General features: G+C 41.7%; 1 protein-coding gene across 2 annotated transcripts in view; it reads left to right on the top strand.

Moving 5' to 3' along the window:
* Positions 1–20556, top strand: part of LOC120900382 (inactive dipeptidyl peptidase 10) — a 110872-nt gene that overhangs the window by 45551 nt on the left and 44765 nt on the right. The window contains exon 1 of one of the 2 annotated variants that reach the window (XM_040307286.1): positions 5626–5884. The exons of the other annotated variant lie outside the window; for it this stretch is intronic. Within the exon in view, the coding sequence (XP_040163220.1) occupies positions 5846–5884 (39 nt within the window). The 5' untranslated portion in view covers positions 5626–5845. Of the gene's footprint in view, positions 1–5625; positions 5885–20556 lie in introns of those variants that run through there. 2 annotated transcript variants of the gene reach the window in all.

Genomic DNA, 20556 nt, shown 5'->3' with positions numbered 1-20556 from the left:
AAATCGGAACGGCCACTGCCAGCCGGATGCATGATGGAAAATTCGTTCCCGGCTTGTGTTTTTATTTTTCACCCTGGAACCTTTCAGATCGCTTTCGAATGAATGATGTATTGCCATTCAATCGATGCGAACACAAAAACTGACCCTGCTTCATTCGGGTTTTCCATTTTATCCTTGATCCAAATGACCCAATCAACGGGTTGATGGCGCTGATCCATCAACACCATTCGTATGCACACCATCGACGCATCCGGTGGTGCATGTTCGATAAGTTCACTGTGCCTGCAAGCGAGTTGTTGCCGTTCGTTTTCCCGCTTTAACACTCATGTGTGGCACCAATACGCACACACACACACACATACCCACGCTGGTTTAACGCACCTCAAATGAACGGCCTGTGTGCCAAGTAGTGCACAAGAACGACGAAAGAGAGGCTGACAAGCGAAGCAGCAGCATAAATGATTGAATCATTTACAGGAATAATTAAATTTACATTTTTCACGCCATCATGCCCAGCGCTGCAATCGTGGCAATTGGGAAAGGGAGGTGGAGGTCGCGGTATGCCACGTCAATCATTTCGCATTAGTGGTGGCGGTATCGGTTTCCGGTTGCACTTTGGTTGTGGCGTTGAAAAATGAAGCAGCAGCGGCACGCAAACAGCCTTTGGTCGTGTGAACAAATGTGTTGATGGGATTGTTGGCATGCTTATCGGATCATAGTGCGAGAGTTTCCATACAGTGGAGCTCAGGCCGATGCAGATAAGAGAAGATGGATAATAAAAAAATTAAAACAAAATGCTTTGTTTGCGTCATTTTGCTTTAATTTGAACGTTGAGTAGTAATTTGAGAATTTCGTTTTAGAATATCGAATAACCAATTGTTTTAATACAATGTGTTTAAAACTAACTCATAATTTTACGTTTACGCAAATAGACACCGACTGTAAAATGATGCATACAAGGTAACGTTTCCTGCCTCGCTTAAATAAGATATTCACCCTGAAATTCCCTTTCGCAACCACAATAGCGCACTATTGTGTGCTTCCCTGTCACTAATGTACCTCGTCAGCACCACCACGGGTCGACGTTCGTGACTCAACACCATTCCGTTGCTCCATTATCCATGCCACCTGTGGGTCGACTACACCACAGCGTTCCAGTTCCACTATCGTTTGTAGCACTGCTGCACAGGAAAGGCTTATGTGTATATTTGCACGACTCCTCCAGTGTCGCGGGAAAGCAGTTTCTGATTTTAAAGGGTACCCTTTCCTCGATGGCTTGTTGTGCATACATTAAAGGAATAACCGTACCGTACAGCGTCTTGCATCGCGTGAAGTACTGGGCGCCTCCATCATCGGGCTCGATTAGTCACAGCGGGGAGTTTATTGGCAGCGTTATAATGTTTATCTTAAAGCAACGATCACAGCGGTTCACCCTGTACCCATGCCTTGAAACAAAACCCCCTGCCCAACGGAAACGTGCAGCAGCATTGGTAACGATTTATGGATGTAAATACGAGCTGAAGCCATAGTGGATAGACGGTTGTGAAGTGCGGTTTGCGCTTATCGCGCGGTTAAGGGGAAACCCTTTCGCTTCGGTCCGGCATTGGAGTCGGTGGTAGAAAAATGAAGCCACATTTCTTATGCCATTTTGCTACTGCTCCGTTCGCCTGCTGGTCTGCTTTACTGTTGACAGCTATTTAAATTCATTTGAATAGAAACGAGCTGCAAAGAGAGCAAAGAGGAGCAAGCAGTAGAGAGCGTGGCAGCATAATATGCTGTCAGCTTTTATTGGCCCAATTGTGCTGGGCTATGCATACGGAAAGGATTTGCTTCAGCAACTTTTTCCGGTTTGTTTTATGTAGATGTGAAGATTGCTGAACTGAGCTTCTTTTCCATATCTTCGTGAGAAATGAAGTTGAAAAACTATTTTCATATTACCCCACACACGCAGACGTGCAGGCAAACGTAAATATTGTTCTTCTAACAAAATCCAACACATTAAGATGCTGTGGTTTCTTTGCAACACAGTTATAACGTATGCCAATATTCATTTGTCTTCAGCCAATTTACGAACTAGCTGCTATGGGCAAAGGAGTATTTTTTCTCCTTTTTAACCCCCGCAACCGTTATTCATCGATGTCAGATGCTAACCATATTTCCCCGGAACTGGCCCTGGCCGGTCCAAAAGCCGATTAAGATAAGCTTAGTTTAATGCCTGCACAATCTTCTACTGACTCGTAACTTTTCGCAACGATACACTACAACACATGCCCCGTGGCGGACGGCGCAAAGACATCGTTCCATGCCTAATGAATTACTTTTCTAGCCTTCCGGAACCGCTGCCCGGTGGCGGACAGGCGTTGGACACCGAGCGCCTGTCCGTTAAGCGCAGGCGAAGCCATAATAATGTGCCCTCCGTTAATCCGTCAGCATAAACGAAAGTCGTGTCGTTTGTAGCAAACGGTTGCCTGAGAATGGGTTTATGGTTGTAAAATTTACGACGGTGTGATAAAAAAATTGCCACCGGCTACTGGCCACTGATACTGCTGACGGGGTTTTGCGGGAGCTTTCTTTGTGTGCTATCCGGAGCAAGATTTCGAATCAATCACAAAGAGACAATCAGCTATATTATTTACTGCATGCGATACGAAACGCATAAAACAATGTAGCAATTTGCGAGCGCACGGTGCAAATGCATTCACGGAGCGGATTTTTGCTGAGTGGCTGTTGGGGCTTGGGAACCTTCCAAGGTGGCCAGATTCATCTACTTGGAGTGCCTGTGTGCATGAAGCTACTTGGGCGTAATTGTTCGTAACCAATCTAATAAGTGCGTTTATTCAATTTATGAAGATGATCTGTGAAATTATCTTTTCTGAAGATCAATGTCCTCAATGCTGTTATAAATACATCTTTTTACTAACAAGAAGTAGTAAATCAAGAAATGCTGTCCTTTCAACCAGTATAAAAAAAGCTAGACGTTGTTTTTGTAAGGAAATCATATATTTTTATTTTATTCAGTTTTCGTTACAAATTTTCACTTTTCTAACAATATATTTACTCAATAATATATTAATGCAATAAAAAATGAATACTTTCCATTTCTACGTTTATTACAAACCAAACAACAGGATCTTTGACTTGACTATTATCTTGAGCCTAGCCTGTACCAGACTAAGCAACGTCAAATTTTTTTGAATATTTTTTCACCATCTCAACGAATCAAGCAGTTTATTAATTTTTTATAAATTCAAATATTGCCGCTCATCCACCTTTTACAAGCAGTTTTTAAGGATTATAAATAGTTTACCACTTAAACCACTTAATAGTCTTGCCTAGGCCAGCGCCAGGCAAGTGGTTCTTTACAGTTTTGTCCATGTAGAGCTGGGGGTGTTCATACCTTCTTTGTTTTCCCCAAAATTCGATATAATTTTACCAACTGTGAAAAAAAAAGTAAAGAGACAACCTTATTCGAATAAAAAGGTGTACTGTTCACATTGTTATGATACTGTTTACTATTGCGAAATGAAATAACATTGTGGATATTTTTATCTCTCCAATACATAACATGTTGACATGACTGAAATTTTTATAAATTTTACTAAAAGAAAGGATTGTTTTTATAAATTGCTGTTTGCATGAAAAGTAATAACAGATGTTTTTACCATTTTTTAAATCACAGAGCTGTTAAAACAATATATAATAATATATAATTAATGACATTTGTGCAAATATCCTAACAAGGAGTAGTAAATCAGATTTACAAACAGTAAAAACCAGTTCGTTAGTTTAATGTTATGGGTTATGCTATTTTTATAATAAAAAATAACATAAGAATAAAATAACAAAAAATCATACAAATAAATTTAAAACATCCATTAAATGCTACCCCAAAGTAGGAGAAATCTGGCACCGCTACAATAAATCATAAGCGCCGAATGCACCTCCCGCTACAATGTCTTCTGCTTTGTTACATCTGTCTTCCAGCACAAATGAAAACGATTCCCATCCAGCCTCTTCTTCAGTGCCGGTAACATTTGCTGCAGTTCTTTAAATATTATTTGAAAGGTTATGCCAGAGGCTGGTGAATCTTTTGCAGAAATCTTCCTCCTACATATCTTGCACGATTTTTAAAGCTGCGTTGAAAAGCGATCTCTGCCTGCATTTATTACACATAGAGAGTGTGCAGCACGCCTCAGATTACGCCGAGTGGCTGAGTTGCATTCCCACATCTCACACGCACATAAATACACCCACACACATACACAGCCAAACACAGTGGCAACGCTCTGCATCGTACCCAAAGACGACAGCTTTGGCCAACCGCAAGCCAAAGTCCGTTGGGGCCATGCTGAGCGAGAGCTAAAAGCACAGCACGCGCCTAGACGCTCCACCGGCTAGGGGAGCAAATTTATTACCCTTTACCGTATGGCGCTGGTATGCAGCGGCTTCAACGGACCATAATCATGAATCGTGGCCACTCGTGGAAATTCAATAGAGCCCCACCATCCGTCAGGATATTGGAAGGAAATGGAACCTGCCGCCCGGAGCGAAGCGCACACACACACACATACACCCACATCACCCCCAATCCACCCCCACACGGTGACAACGAAACCGTTCGGTTTTTAATGTGCATGCTACAATGTACACTTGCCTACCTCCGTGCGACCTGCGTCGACATTGTCTGTCCGGTAAGATGAATGTTTGTGTTCCGGGCATCTTTGTTCGGATGGCAGCAGGCGAAACGATCTAATGGGATCGAGAGGGGTGCGCATTTATATGTGTGTGTGTGAGTGGGACGTTATTTAAGCTCGGTTTAATAGGTTTACTTATGCAAATGCTCTCCCGGTACAGCTGACAGTGGGACGCAGTGCACTGTCGAGCATCTTTCAAAAGGCCATTGTCGATGGGGGGATGTGGGGGCGATTTTTTATCCTCACCTTAAGCCTCAATATATTTACTATCTTTTGAACAATCTCGTCGCATAAAAGCCGCTACTTAAGGGTATTACGATGCCAAGGTTCGATGGACGCGAAAGGCAAATCGATGTTGACGTGTGTGTGTGTGTGTATGCGGAGAAATATACCTCTGGCATGCCTATGGCCAGGTTGCGAAGTGACCGTGAGAAGGTTAACTTTATCGATCACGAAGCCAATAGGCTACGGTCTTGACCTGGTCACTGCACAGTGGGAGCAAATAAGCCCGACATGTTTATAAGGGCATTCAAGTTCTTGGAATGTACAAACGGATTCAAAGTAAAGCTTATTTGAAATAATTGGGTTTTCCCTTTATTTTGCTATATTTTTAAACATTTTAGTAGTTAAATTTTATTCTTTACGAAACAATAACGATAGCTCAATATCCTCTAGGCAATGTAAAGTGCAAAATAAAATTGGAGGTCCACCTGCACCCCTTTATCCAGCCGGAACCTGTCACGTGTTTGCTAGACACATGTGTTCTTAAGCTTACAAAGAACCTTACACCACTGGCCCCACAATGCTCGGGCAATTGCATTCACTTGCATTGGACTAAACGCACACACACACACATACACGTGTTGGTAAAGTTTTGCTGTGCTTCATTCACAGGTGCGCACAGTGCATACGCCAGTGTTCGATTGTAAGCGCAACAGTTCGATTCAATCACAATGGCAAATCGTCGGTATCGGTTCGAGTGAAATGTTGCACTGTGTGTTGTGTATGCGTTTCCAAAGTCAGACTTCAGATGGATGTGTAAGCTGTAAAGTTGCCAACAAAAAAAGCCACTACCTTTGCTCGGAAAGTTTATCAATGTTCTGGCAGAATTCGGGTAGTCGATTCGGTGCAATTGCCCTTAACAGCAAGCGATGGAGTACTTTCGTGTGCAGTATGAGCAGGATATGAAGGTATTTGCAATCGTAGCCGATTCACTACGCAGCGGTGCAAATGCATCCATTTCAAATGCGCAAGGGTGGGGGATAAGAAGTTTCACTATTCCTTTGTTGTACCGCAGTGAATGTGAAGGTAAAGGTACATTTTACTGGTAGTGAAAGGATACAGAACAAAGCAATGATATGCTAGGAAGAGTACTATGTGCTGAGATGTTGTAACAGTGATAAGAATTATTTATACGATACAAGCAGGGGTATGCATTTCGTTTGTTAATTCATATCTCTGTGCCGTCATTTAGAACATGACCTCAAATTATTTTAAATTCAGCCTGTACATCCACATTTGTTCTTTGTGATTACAATAATCTGAATATGTACGTTTGATCTAATATATCAGAGAATTTATCGGATGGACGTACTAAACTAATGTGGTTGCAATTTTGATACAACTGTATAAAAGACAAATCAGCAATATGATGTTCTTGTGTATATTAGCCTTAAGTTTAAACTACTGGTGAAAGTGAGATGTGTCGGAAAAAAGTTATCAAATGATGATAACAACACTTGGATATGCTCCAGCCAGCATACATGATTGTGGCTATTTTTCTTAAACTCAAAACTATGGTTTTAGGGGTAGTTTTTGGCTGTTAGCATCAGTTTGCATCAATTTTCAATTCAATTTAGTTGATACTCCTGTATGCTATTCGAAATTATTTCCTCATATTTGCTTTTTTCAGAAGGAATTCTTTTGTTGCAACAGTCAACGAGAATAATTACTTATTCAACGTTTATTCAATTTAACACTACAATTCAACAGCAAATTTGATTTGACAAATTTTTAAGACGTGTAATTGTATTCCACACATAAAGCAAGACAATAATTTGACCTATCTGTGAAGATTTTGACTGATGGTTTATGTACAGAAACGATGTTTAAATATTTAAAAAAAAAACTCCAAACAATCCCTTTCAACGAAGTATACTTCAATTTATACTGAGCAAAATTAAACGGTTATTTCCTTTCTGCGTATCTTTTAACAATGCATCACTCTAATACACACAAAAACCGGCCAAAGAAACAAATTACAAGAAGCAATTAAACAGCCCCTGCAGAGATATGTTTTGTCTGGGTAAATGTTTAGAAAACATTCACGCTCAACAAATACTGTCCAAAACCGTGTGCTTGTGTGTGTGTGTGTGTGTGTGTGTGTGTGTGTGTGTGTGTGTGTGTGTGCTTGTGCGCGCACAAAATAGTGTTATTGTTGGTAAAACAAAGCAAACAAATGGGCACAGAAGATTGGAGAAGTTTGTCGGAGAAAATTCCACCCACACTTGACCACCAGCTATGTGTGTTCGTGTATGGGCGAGTTTGGGACCGTATCACTCAACGGCAAGCGAAATAATATGCCCTGATTGACGCCACCGACTCACCCGGCAAACCATGCCAAAGGGCATTCGTAGTTAGCTCACCTTTTGATCAACGTTTTATGAGAATTTCGCTCGTAGGTGGAGCGCCATACCTTGCCCACCCTTCCAACCGCTTTGCCATACATACAAAGGATCAGCCTGTAAGGTAACGGCTTTGTTTGGCAGCATTGCTATTAATCCGGGCGAGCTACAAGGGGAAAGGGAAATTACTCTTCGTGTGTTTTTCATCTCAAAATGTCACTAACACCGTTCGTGCAGGCATACAAGCGATGAAAGCGAAATATTGTGGAAGCTTCCATAATGGGGAATTTTAGTGCGTGTATGTGAGTGAGGGTTAATCAAAACTGTGTTGCTTTAATGTTGAATTTCATGTTTAAAAACTAAATTACTCATCCGCTGCTGTACAACGAGGCAAGCGCAAACGATCTTGTGCGTCACGTTTAACCACGAAGCATCTGTACCGCCAAGTCAATTATTTTCCATACACATGTTAATTACCGTACGCCTCATTACAAGGAATCGTTTGCTACACGCGTTGCATGCGAGCCAACCACTCCATGGCTTATTTATGCCGCCGCCAGGATTTATGCTTGTCCATGGCGCGGGCTACACACGTTCGCGCAAAACCGCTTAACCCACTCGTGCGAGAAAATCAGTTTTCGGCTGCCAAACGAAACTAATGTCCCGCTTGGACGGATTCGTTTCGACCAATGTGCTGGTTTGGGACGGCAGCCATAGCAAACGCACGTCAACAGTGCTTGAGCACACACACACACGTTCGAGTGAATTAATACTTTTGCGCGATGCGTTTCGGCACATACACATATATAAAACCATTTCGGTAACAACTGGTATGGTTGTAGCCTGAAGTGTGTGATAATAATTTTACGCTTACACCATCCATGTCATGCCGGTTTGCGCGGTTGTGGGTTGATGGGTCGTTCGTCGAACCAAGACACTTGCTGCTGGGTTGCTAAGCCAGCCCAATCGGTGGGAGAGCATATCAGTTGCCCCGATACCCGCAGGTTATACCCGGCCAAGCACAGCGAACGACGCCGCTTGCGAGTGACCGTCGGACAATGCGGCTATCCTGGCAGGCGGGACACGTATCACATGTTTGCCGATTTGTGGCGACATTCACCAGCCTAAACGGATCCACTTTTGGCAGGTTTCGCGTAATCCGATTGCTGGCGGGAAAGTTGGTCGCGATAAGCTGCGCCGGGTCCAGCCGGTGTGGTGTGTTAAAACTGTGTTTCACAACTGCCTAAACGGTGCGTTCTGTTTTGGAGCACAGTCCAACCGAAGTGAGCTTGGAGGCGGTGAAATATGCTTTTCTGTTTATCGTAATTTCATGATTCAATTGGTTCGTATAAGCAATCAGACTGTTAAACAATTATTTTAATCGTGGACGGTAAATGTTTATTCTTCAAGGACAGTATCAACATTGTTGTTTTGTCAAGCAGAGTAATGGAAAACACCTTTAAATTTCAATTATTCATCTACTGAATCAACAATAGCTATGAATTTGTACAAGTCGCTTCCATTATCGTTTGAATGCACGATTGTTAGCTGCTTTATGATTTCCATCAACGTAATGACAGAGATTGCCAGTGATGACAGTGAAAAAGCGCTACAACGTAATTAAAAATGTAAACAAGCGTATGGAACGGAAATGGGTACAAGCTTGTTAAATTGAATGTGAAAAAAAACTTCCCAATGCACGCTCCCCAAGTATCGTAAAGTGACGCAGCACGGAAATTAACGCTGGCCCTGCTGAAACGCTCACTGCAGCTGTGTGTGCAGTATGAGTAATTATTATTAGTGCACTAATGAACGACTGGCCTAATTTATTCCGGCACGCAGCACGCGTGATGAGTGTCAATTTCCGATCGGCACTGATTAACAATTTCATTATTTGCAATGATGCCAAGGGCAATCAACGAAAAAAGGCACTTAAAGTTGATTAAACAAAGGCCGACAATGGGACGTTTGTACCAATGACATGAAGCGGTTTGATATAAAAACTCAATTATTTCAAAGGAGTTTACTTGTTTCCACAAAACCGTCTAATTATTGTTATTCAACTTCACGCTAAAAACCCCGTAAACTTTAACACATTCCCTTTAAATCAAACATTCATTCCCGTTTATCGCACCGCTTTGCTACCGACCGGGAGAGTAAACTGACCGATTCATTTCGCCCTATAACTTCCAGCAATTGACATAAATGCCAATCAACGGACTCGTTTAATGACACTTAAGGGAAACCTTAAACCACTCAATAGTGGCATAGCCTTCGGCTATAAAACACCGGCCGTACCACTGTCCGCCAGGTAATGGAAACAGAATACCAAATCATGAGCTCAGCAGCCTACATGTTCAAATATGCTTCATCGCACGTCTTAGCCAATGGGAACGTGCAAGCTGATTCCTCGAACAATCCTCAACACATGTGGAATATCCAACAGAGGCAGGAAAATGGTACGAGAACAATCATCACCGCACAGTATCCAGTGGTGAAATGGGACCCTGCAAATGAAAAATTCTATGCATTTCATATGATTTCATTGCTCGGGGCGAGTTGATCGAGGCTCGTCGTAAATCGAGGCCGGCTCTACAACGGACAGAAAGATAAACTAAACGACAGGACGAAACTGTGTGGATGTAAAACGATTCACTACAGAATAATTTACCCCGCTATCAAGGAGCTACGTTCGATACAACTTTACGTTTACTGTGCTGTACAATCAAACACACATTCATATTTAAACAAACGAGTGTTTTCAAATGTGCTCTTTGTGAGCAACTTTAAGGCAATGCTTAAAGCTTACCCCTTAAAACGCTTGGAAAGCATTTTATTGCTCACGATGAGTAGCTTATAACACAACTAACTAACAACTTCATTGACACCGAACCAGCCTTCGAAGTTCATGTTCTCTCGCTGATTACTGGGCAGCGTTTTTGCTTTCATTTTTGCAAACACCTGCCAACACTCGGGGCAAGATATTGCCAGTGCCAGCTCGGGTCGAATAGTCCAAAATAGCAAACATTACGAACACCGGTGCTCTAATGTTTGGATTCAGCCACCTTTTGTTGTGTTCAGTTGAGGGTCGTAACTTTGTGTGGTGAAGAATATTAAAAATGACTTGAAGATGTTTCAAGGATTCAAGACAACGATCAAGAGTCCGGCTGTATTATTAAGTTATACTGAGCATTTCTTCCGTTAAATTTCGGAAAAGAAAGCAGTTTACAAGACTGTCCGTATGAATTAAGAAGGCCGAAGATATAATTCCACGTTTCATTATTTTGTTTTATCATTTCAATTTAAGAGGACTTTTAAATTCAAAACACGAGCTGGACGTAGTTTACAAGATTTAATTATCGATAAACGATAAGAAAATGTTTTAAAAATCAATTCCTCAATACTTTGCACTTTTTCATCTTCAAAATTTTACTTGACATCACAACACTTGTTGCACATACCTGTTTAGTGTAACAAATCATGCAACATAGTCCTTTACACCGAAAACCAGTTGCATAAAAGCATCAAACATTTACGATCTTCATTAACGGCCACCGCGGTGGTGATTATCATACGCTCATGTCACCTGTGAGGCAGAGGCAGCGTAAGCTTTTCCTGCAATCAATCTTCCTTCGTTGAGCTCGTACCACTGTCATGTTCTTTTAACTTTTCATACTTCATTCGCCTCACAAAACCCACCTTATTCACTTGTTGCAAATGTGTGAATGAATGTCTATGTGTGGATCGGTCGGTGTGCGCGCGGAGAAGGAAATAGGTTAGGGAAGGAAATGAGTTTCTCACTTCTCACATACTAAAAGAGCGTTCCAATCAGACGTCATTCCCGTCCCTACACTTCAGCTGTACTTCACTGTAGAGCCGGGTCGAGTTGATGGTTTGCATCAAAGGCCTGGTCGGCTTCTCTTTTACCCCGCTGCAAAGTGCAATGTCACAAAAACGTTACTATTTTTCTTCCGTAGCCGTAGGTTCACAACGGAAGAGAATATCGAGGTCGTCTGTCCCGGTGGCCATTGTTACTGCCATGAACGTAATCATAGTTTGATGAAAGTTCGTGTACGGCGGGAATGGTTCAACGGTCTGTCCAACGTTCTACCGGGGCAGCCAGGGATAACCGTTGATCGGTAATCGATACCATACCGTGGCAGGGATGGGGTTGTTTAGCGTGATGGCGATTTAATTTGTTTCTGATTATGAAAAAGGAGCTTGCCGATCGGTGGTACATTGTTTGTTATTACTTTTTGATGTTTACTACAGTTTGATCAGCCTGTGATGGGAAAATGATGGTAAAGGTTGTGATGGTTTTTATTGGAAAAATATTTATAAAATCATTGAACTAACTTTCATGCTGAGTCTTTAATTTAAGGTAAAACTCAACTTAACACTTACTCATTTTGTCTCATGTTTGTTATGTTAACGTTAATACAATATGCATTTATATTTTATAAAGGTATGCATCAACATTTGAACCATGTTTCATTTCATTTAACGAACATAAAGTCATGTTTGGTTCCAATGGTTTGCTCTCTCAAGAAGTCTACAGTCTACTCAAAAAGTATGTCATACCAAAAAAGAGATAAATTGCAACTCTTATGTTTTTCAACACACTCCAAAGATACATAAAAAACATCCCGTGTGATAGAATCAAAAGAGCATAACTAATCGCCATGAATGTTGCATGGCGTAAGTAAAGTGCACCATTTTACATGTGCTCAGCGTTGCATGGATGGTTGCAGTTTCTTCAACAGTTTCAAATTTGTTTCTGTGTAACCCTCTTCAATGCCATTGCACTGTATCGACATTGCACCGTTGCATTGGTGCCACATCGTTCCCAGAGTGTGTGTGTTCTTACAATTGTTACAGATGGGTTTCTGCTGAAAGAACATTCACTCCCACCATGAACTCGGTTCGAGATTGTTTTTCTTCCATTTGTAGTGTGAAATGTAAAAAAGCAACAACAAAAGAACCAATACAATAAATTTTCTAAAAATTCAATATCGGGAAAGTTTCCCAATTGTTTCCCAACACGCATATTGGAGCGCTGTTTTTGTGTGGAGGGAAAACAACAGTCACGTTTGCCTGTTGAAACGAAAAAGCGGTTTGAACCGTGAACGAATTCTTTCGTCCTCTAACATCAACATCCACTTTAGAGAGGGCAAGAAAACCGTGTTAACAAGCTGAAAACTATTTTCTTACTTGTCAGAAAAAAAAGACAAAGCAAAATAAAGCACATGTCGCAGGGAATGCAGACGAAAAAATAGGACGGAGAAAGCTTCTCTGCTCAGCACATAACGATGCGCATAACATGCGCTTAGCGTAAAACTTTCATTCGGTGTTTAGTGACATTTTAATGAGAAAGCATCGCTCTACTTTCTCCGGAAGGCGTACGTGGTGCATGCTACTTTGCAGGAAAAAGAAATAACTAGTCATAAAATTTCATTCTATGCTTTCTGCGACACACAAAAAGGGCTCTCCTCTGCCCCAGGGACTGTGTCAGCTGGATGTAATAGTTCTATGTCCTTTCCACTTCTTACACGATGTTCAATACGCCATAAAAATGTCATTTCGACCATTAACCGTCCACCGAGTACTGGTCAAAGTACGGTACGCTGTGGGTCAAATTAGCAAATGACTTCCAGTGGCCGAAGCCGAGACGATAGGCGATTTCCCCTCCCGGTACAATGAGATTCATTAAAGCCACTACCACGCTTGGGACAGTGTGGTAAGAAATGAAACAGTGCGAACCGTACACTTTTCCCCCGAACGGACGTACAGCTTGACGTTTGAATTCTTGGGCGCGTTTCCCTGCGCCAAGCATCATTATCACTAAATTAGTGCTGTGTAGTGGAATTAATTTAGCTTCTCGGTCGCTGCACGCGTAAGTGTCTGTTCGCTGGTGCTGGTGTACACTGCAACTCCTGCTTCCAGCTTTAGCCACTTGAAAAATGGCAGCGTATGGAGCTTAGTTTTTTTTCTTCTTCTTGTTCTCCTTCTCCAACCTTCATGCAACGAAGATGGAAGTTGTGAATGGTTTCCCTTTTTTTTTTCTTCATATCACTAGAACCAGCCAGCCGTTCAAAAGAGGGGTAAAAATTGAAGCACAAAACGAAAAAGCTTGCACCACTCACAATTGAGAAGACAAACTCGATTGCCATGGGTTTCCCCCCCTTTTACGTTTGATATTCCTTTATACGAAGCGTGTTACGGCTACGCAGTTTGTTCTCGAAACTCATGCGGAAAATTAAATGAAAGCACCACTGCAGGTCGGTATTTGAGGATGAGTGGCTCGACATCGTCATCTGTGCCAGCTTATCTGCCTGAGCCGGGTGCTCTTGGGCTGTGGATGGGAAGGCAAGGTGAGTCGCTGTGGTTGTCGTTCGGTTTGGTGTGAAGAACACATTTTCCTTTGTTCTGTAGCGCTTGTGTGTATTGGCAAAACACTAACACAAGCTTGCACAAGAGTCAACAGCGTGTTGCAACGCTTGCTGTGTGGACATGAAGGATGGGATTCAGAAGGAACAAAGTTTGCAGTAAAGGTACCTGTACACTGCACCCATGTTTATTTTAATGTCAATATTTATCTTACCATCATATCTTCAGACAAGAATATTTTGGAAGGCTTTAAAAAACTGTCGATGATGCTATTGTTATTCTCATTTTATTCACCTTTGGTTTGAAACGTGTAAAACTTTTAACCCTTCAGTAAGTGTTCCCCTTGGAACTTTCCTTTCATACCTTCAGATTTAAATTCTTTCAAAACTTATGAAAATTTCTTACACTATAGCACTATAGCAGTTACTATAGCAACATGTTATGTGTAACATGAAAATAATTGCGATTATTGCTTCCGTGTAAAGGCGCCCTCGCAAACTTTACCAAGCCGGAAGCTTTTCATTTAGTCCACAGCCCTGATCTCGAAGCAAAATTAAACTAAGAAACGATACTTCCACTTTGTTCAAACCCTTGTTTACGCTCCTGGCACATTCCCTCGACCGGAACAATGAAATAAAAAGCGACCTCGAACGATAGTCCAGACGAAGAGCTGGCCAGGATCATCAGGAAAATCTTTACCATCGAAGTTATCTTCACAGCAAACCGGCATCATTCTTTTATATATTTCCTCCCTTCTGGCAGATGCACAGCGATGCACAACGGCATGTACAAATAATTAAACAGTGTCCCCATGGGGCACTGGGGGCCGCTTCAAATAGCTTTCCGGGTCAGCCTCGACACAGGCCCCGGGTGAAGTGAAGAGCATTCTTAACGCTCCCCTTTTCACGTTCCATGGTGCGGTGTGCGCAGGCACTGCAGAGGTTGGCATGCATGTTTCGAACGCAACCAACCGGCAAAAGATGCTTCGTACACTTTCCACACCACAACAGCAACAACCACAACAAGGAAACGCCGATGTCTTGCCGAGTCAGCACACCAGCACCATCGCCGGCCCGAAAGGAAGGAAAACGGGAATTCATTAACACCGAGCGGGACGCGCTCGACGTTTGCTGCCGTGCTGCGCTGTGCACCGACACGTTCGCCATTTTTGTTTCCCATGCTGCGAAGCGTACGCTCGGTGGTGAAACTGCAGCCCGGTCATGTTTGCTCGATTGCAAGAACCACTTAGAAGTGATTTGTAGTGAATGAGGGAGAGTGTGTGGGTGTGTGTGTATGTATGTGAAGTAGGGAAATGGCACAAGAGTCAACACAATTGTCGTCGCTCGCGCCGCTGCCTTGGATAGTGCAGCAAATGCAAATGTTTGCCCAGCCGCTGCATGCTTCGAAGAAGATAAACTGTTTCCATTGCGAGCGTTAGAGCGTGATCAAGCTGGCCCTGCCTGTAATCAATGGATGGTGGATTACATTGTGTACGTGTGTATGTGTGTGTTTTTATAATCGACCATGCATTGGTACAATTGTTTCGAATAAACATGCAGAAGATTAGTTTGTGTTTCGACAATCTACGGGTAGGCATGTTTATTTTCATATTTTGGGATGTTTTGCCGACAGTTGGTTCTCCAGTTTATTTATTCGTATTTACAATTCGTATCATTTGAAAAGGAATGATAATAGTAAATACATGTTAAATACCTATTCATGATGAAATATATTGTTCTTTTGTAGTTTCCATTTCAAAATGAACTGCTTAACAATGAAATTACATTAATTTATTCCAACAAAATAATAATTACCCAGCAACATAATATCATAATCAAAAATTGTAGAATTTTTTTTACTGTTTTTTTAATTAATGAATATACCTAATTACTTTGAAATGAAGAATCAGCACATTAGAGATATAAAACCTACTAAGTTATATTCGGACCATAGTTCTTCTATTTCTTGTTTTTGGGCCGGTCTCGTGATACAGTCGTCAACTCGTACTGACTAACCAACTACGGTATTCAATAAGTCATCAACAAGCTCATTACTGGTACAGACAGGCCTTGAACGACAACGGTTGTTGTGCCATAGAAAAAGAAAAAAAAAATTATTGCCTACACAAAGTGTTCACATTCACACATTTTTTGTAAATGTAACTCTCATACCTTACTTTGGACAAATTAACATGATTTTTCAGCGGTCCTTTTTCATATGAAATATGAATTTATATGATAGAATTTTGACACTGAAGCAAAGTAAAAGGTATATTGAAAATTCTAATTGGATTCCAAATGAGCCTGATAATAAAGGGTGCCATAGAGTCCACTTCCCGTCACGAAAGTGTGCCAAAATTCTGAGAACCCCTGAAACCCCCTGTATAGGTGTTGTAAGACCAACATAATGCAAATACAAAAAAGTGAATTAGACATCATTTGATTTCTAGATCGACGGATTAATTTTTTGCGCCAGTGCTAAAGATAATATAAAACGATCGAAATAAAATCGATTTTAATCATCCTCAACCACCTCAATCACTCAATAGCTCGCAACCTCAATCAAAATTAAGCAGCGTTAAAGGGAAGACGCACAATGGAAAACAAACAAAATTTCTTCTGTAAACACCGTTGATTATCCTTTCACGAACTCCAAACAAAACTACCATATTTTTTATTCAATTGCATCATCCAACCAAAACAATAACCGTCTACTGACTTCAACTCGATTAAAGTACCATTCCAGCACTCCCGAATGTGCTCCATCTTCCGGACAAGGAATTAATTAAATCATGTTCCCACTCACTGCATCGTAAGCCACTGCACTCTCCTGCTGCTGCAATTTGCCTGCTCTACGATGCTAGTCGAATGTTCAACAACCCATCAAAAGGTTCGACTTCTTGGCCGAATGTTCATCAACGGTTAGACCGGGCGCACTGATAGAATGCACGCCACCCGAAATGGCCAACGAGCCGAACGGGCCGGATGGGCCACACTCAGCCGAATGGCAATCATGTTTCCGTTATGCTAATGGGACCACCCTTCACGTTGCGTTCCAACGTGCTCTTGTGCTCCTGCCAAGGGAACGTTATTCAGCAGTAGTTGCCAAAATCTTGCCTGCTGTTTTCCGGGCTGCTCCAATTAGAGCGTTGCAAAAACGTCCATCAACGATCGCTCCCGGTGGCCGTGCACTATTATGGTGCTCTATTGGGGTTGACTGTGTGTGTGTGTTTGCAAATTCGACCATTTGTTTCACTGTACACGTGATGGACGAGTTACACGCATTGCTGAGGTGTAACACTGTCCCAACGAAGCCTCTGTGTTTAACGAAACAATTAATTTCCAATTTTGATGATCGACAGGGCATGCTGAAAACAAGGTCAAATGAAGAAAGGTCAAAGCTGAGCATGTCTAACACGCTTTCGATGATGTTTCGCTCTATATTCTATCCAGTGTGCATGATAACATTTGCCTTTTCACATTTTGTTCTGTTTTTTGGTTGAAATAAATACGTTTCTTATCATGATAAACGCACTCAAACGAAACGAGCTTCCACTCGTCTCGTAGTCCCGGGTGCTGTACAGCGCGTACAGGGAAAAGATTCCTTGTAAAGTGACCCATTTATTCCCATTTTCACGGGATGCGCCACACGGTCGATAAATTTTGCTGCACATCGAGCACAAGAGCACCATCAAACCGTTCGTGAATACTATCGGGGTCATAAAACGAACACTTTATGACTTTTCTCGGTTTGTTGGTTTTGGGGCAATACTTGAAAATTGGAACCAGCCTTACGCTACATCCCGTTTTTTTTTTCTTCTTCTTTTTTTCTTTATTTGGAAATGGCGTCGTGTCGTGGTGAACGCGCCTCCACGCGTTTGTAGGCCATGTGCTCAGTACGCACCTTACCTGGCAGGAGATGAACGGTCCCGCGCCCAGTTGCCTACGCACCTGACGCGTAGTTTGGTTTATTTTATTCATCGGGCAGGGGTTTAGGCACGTTAGCTATCCAGCCACCAGAGCAAGAAGAAGAAGAAAAAGGCGTAATCGAATTTGCCCAGAGTCAACAAACAGATAAATTCAATTCCAAGCACCTACCTCGCTTTACGGTTGAAAGCGCATCGAAGTAAAAACGGTAACTTTGAATCGTGGCAGCAAGAAATGCGCCCTGCTTGATGTATTTTACGTTTGCCGTTCATTTGCATAAGCGGCTACAGTGTGAAGACGAGTTTGTACTATCCCGTGGGCCGATACGTTTATGGCAGGTGTACTGGTGATGGAGTTTGATTTTATGCACATGAGCAGTACGAGCCATATTTCCTGGTTTAACATTACGTGTGTCAAAACGGTTGATTGATTTGGTGCGCAGTTGTCGGTAGGCGAGAGAAGTTCAGGCGTTTGTAACATTTGAACAAAAAAAGAATAGCGTTGATAGAAAGGTACACATAAAAATGTGTTCCAACTCATATATCATACATCAATCGTGTTATGAATAGGAAGATTGTTGAAATGTTAAAATGTCATGTAAGAAAATGTACTCACATACATAAGTAGGAAGTAATACAGGCATACATTAATTTGTGAACAAACTATTATGATTACAGCTGTGCAATTAATTTGATGAGCATTTTTCCTACATTGTAAATTCAATAAACCTAGGCAGGATACTCATATTCTTTTTCGGTAATACATTTTTAACGGAACGCTTCCTTGATCAAGAACTTAATTTTTATTATTCTTTACGTGTTTGCCCTGAACATTTTTTGGTCTTTACCACTGCCAAATAGGTTTATATGATCTTTACACAATTTACCATTATCAAAAGTCGTTCTCAGATTTCTATCACATAAAACCGATACGTAACAATTCGTTAGAGTTTCACCCAATCAACTTCGAATACACCTGCGACCTAGCAAGCCCTCCCCCTTCTTATCAACCGGTTCAACAAAACAACCAGCATCTAAAACCTAGCATCATCACAGACACAGCAGAAACAACAACAAAAAATCGCAAAATCAACCATGCTGCATTCGTTAGGCGTACCGAACATCATTTCAGCATTAGGGAAAATGTCACAATCCACCAACAGATGAACCATGACACTGCAGAGCATAGAGCACGTTCGTTTGCCCTTGTCTGGATGTTGGTTCAAAGTTTAGTTTCGTTTGATTTTTAGGGATTTGTACACATGATATCGTACCATTTCTTTTTTTTGTTTATCCTTTCCGCAAGGTTTCCCTGAGTTTGCACTTAATTAAACCATGAGGGATCTGTTCTCCTCAACAGCAATCGAATGAGAAGCAGAAACAAAAAAAAATCAAGCAATCAATATCGCAAGCTTTGATGTAGCTTTAGCGCCGCCAAGACGAAAGCTCTGTAAAAAAAGAAACAACTCATTATTATGTACCATTGAATCGCTAGATAAATGATCCTCGGGATGATACCATCTGCCGCAACAATTTCGCTAATGAACGCTTCCACTAGAATAAAAAGAAACAAACCATTTGTCTATTTGCTTTGTTTCACAACTCCTGTCCCGGTTCCCTAACTTTCTATGTTATCCGCTTACACGGTGCCATCTATTTGCAAACTAAAAGGCAATCTATCTTCATAACGGTTCACGCGGTTTGCGTTTACAATGCGAACTTTTGCTTCAATCATTCATCTTCAATGGGAAGTATCACCATCATGATGCTAGCATCATAATAAAACGCTTATTATCGTTACATAAAAATACAAAATGTGTTTAAAGAAGTGTCAAATTGAATAGCAAAAATTATGATAAAACTTTAAAATCGTGTATACAAGAATAAGGCCAAACACAGAAAATAAAATATACGTATACGTGTTGGACTATAATTTCACAACTCATAAGTAATATTTTACCAAAAAACCAAACCCAACTTTGCATCATTTTTATAACGAGCGTGATACACTGTGTTGGTAAGCGAAAAACAAAGCACTAAAAATACATCTTTATCATTTTCGTTCCCCATTAGGACAGGAAAACTTTGCACAATAAATTATCCCCTTGACGTTCCCTGGACGATAAAACTTTCATCATTTCCAGGACCCGTCCAGAGTGTTCTTTTTCCCTTTTTTGTATTTCACCGTCCTTTGCTCGTATAGCGTTTGATGCTTGGTCTCATCATTCGATCAACACCGGAACCAGCCAGCCTATCACGGTGTATCCTTTTCGCAAATACGTATCACACCGGTTTATCCCACGCTAATCCCGATTATGCGTGAGTGTGTATATGAGCGTGTATACGTGAGTTACGTTCCACGTGCGCTTTACTAGTTATATCCGATACTTTCTATGGCACTTTTACATACACACTCCCCCTGGTAGGCCATGCTTCTTGGAACACGGATCATTTTTCCACCCGCTCGAGTGTGATTTGGCCATATTTGATGGAGTTGTTTTCTTTTGCCCCCCCCCCACCCGTTCCTGAACGTGAGCAAGATGAACACGTTCCCTCTAATGGTGGTCGGTGGAAATTTGTCATCTCGATCGGTGCGTCACTTGTCGCCGAGCAGCGATTTGATCACCAATGAAGAGTCGGTCTCAGAGCTGAACAGCGAAAGCTTCACGCTCGATCCCGCTCGAACGGGCATGCTCGCGTAGCCGGTGGGTACGTGTACGGTTTCCTACGGGATGCTTCAATCTCAAGGAAACGCGATAAGTGGCCCTAGACGTTGAAGAGGATAGACAGGACAAACACAACCCGGCCTCATCTATCTATCCTCCGTTAAACATTAGACCAAACAGACCCACACACACACAGCCCTTAGAATGGAGGAGACGGTGGAAGGGTGCTATATTTTCGCACACAATATTTACATATCCTT

Source organism: Anopheles arabiensis, chromosome 3 (assembly GCF_016920715.1).
Source record: "Anopheles arabiensis isolate DONGOLA chromosome 3, AaraD3, whole genome shotgun sequence".
In the NCBI taxonomy this organism is placed as follows: domain Eukaryota; kingdom Metazoa; phylum Arthropoda; class Insecta; order Diptera; family Culicidae; genus Anopheles; species Anopheles arabiensis.
Note: the sequence above shows the minus strand (reverse complement) of the source record. Positions and strands in the feature narration are given on the sequence as shown.